Source organism: Mesitornis unicolor, unplaced genomic scaffold, assembly GCF_000695765.1.
Source record: "Mesitornis unicolor isolate BGI_N332 unplaced genomic scaffold, ASM69576v1 scaffold10383, whole genome shotgun sequence".
Lineage (NCBI taxonomy): Eukaryota > Metazoa > Chordata > Aves > Mesitornithiformes > Mesitornithidae > Mesitornis > Mesitornis unicolor.
Window position 1 is genome coordinate 71021 of NW_010174022.1, and position 1017 is coordinate 72037.

General features: G+C 33.5%; 1 protein-coding gene across 1 annotated transcript in view; it reads right to left on the reverse strand.

The window, feature by feature from the left end:
• The window catches only part of PPHLN1 (periphilin 1), a 53247-nt gene extending 52601 nt beyond the window's left edge, over positions 1-646 (reverse strand). The window contains exon 1 of the mRNA XM_010180912.1: positions 575-646. Within this exon, the coding sequence (XP_010179214.1) occupies positions 575-646 (72 nt within the window). The remainder of the gene's footprint in view (positions 1-574) is intronic.
• Between the last annotated feature and the right edge of the window lie 371 nt (positions 647-1017).

Genomic DNA, 1017 nt, shown 5'->3' on the forward strand with positions numbered 1-1017 from the left:
ATAAGCACTTCCCTTACAAGGCTCCAAACACAATTTCTTCAATAAAGATGTATTTTCAACATTTGTTATAAACATTTCCTTCTATACTTTAAGCATCATAACAAAAAACTGCATCAGTGGCTAGAAAAGTAGTCAATTGCACCTCAAATCACTTCAAAGATGTATTAAATAAAAACAACTCACACCTTCTATGGAAAAATACAATAGTATGACTTTTGGTTCTCCAGAAATTATTTCAAAACTCCTGTGTTTAATAACACAAAGAATTACACTGCAGAAAAATCAATTTATCAAAATACAAATATTCTAAGCCACTTTCAATAGATTTGAAAAAATAATAATCAAAAAAACAAACCAAAAAAACCAAACAACCCAAGACATTATCTACATTTGTAGACATCATCTCTGTCTCTGAGCAGATGCATTTTCTAGATTGTTAGCTTAAACAAATGAGAAAAGAACAGAACTCAGGGTACACTAGGAACTTAAATAAGTACATAAATCCAGCCCTTTTGATCCAAGCCAGGGCATCAAGGTACAGTGTAACAGTACAATGCTAAAGAAACATACTTACATCAGGATGAATCCTGGGAGGCAGACGCTCTCTGGGAACTCTTTCATAGTCGTATCGGTCCTCAGACCACATTTCATCTCTTCGATATGCCACTAAAGACAATTAAAAGCCAATTAGCCAAAGCCAGGCCCATTATGAATAGACAAAAGGATAGTGAGCACAGAAATAAAGGTTCCCGGACTTCTCCCAGTATAATGTATTATGCACAAGCTCTGTACACACCTTTTATGAGCCCTTTTGAAAGTAAGTCTATCCAGTTATACAAAGTAATTAATGAACTTTAAGCAAAAAATAACTCACAGTATGTGCAAGAATAACCAAACAACTGGAAATTACTGCAGTATAATCAGTATAATTACAGGATTTAGAGATACTATAAACAGCTCTATTGCAATATATGCATATTGCAAATACCAGCTGTACATACAAATTCATATACACAT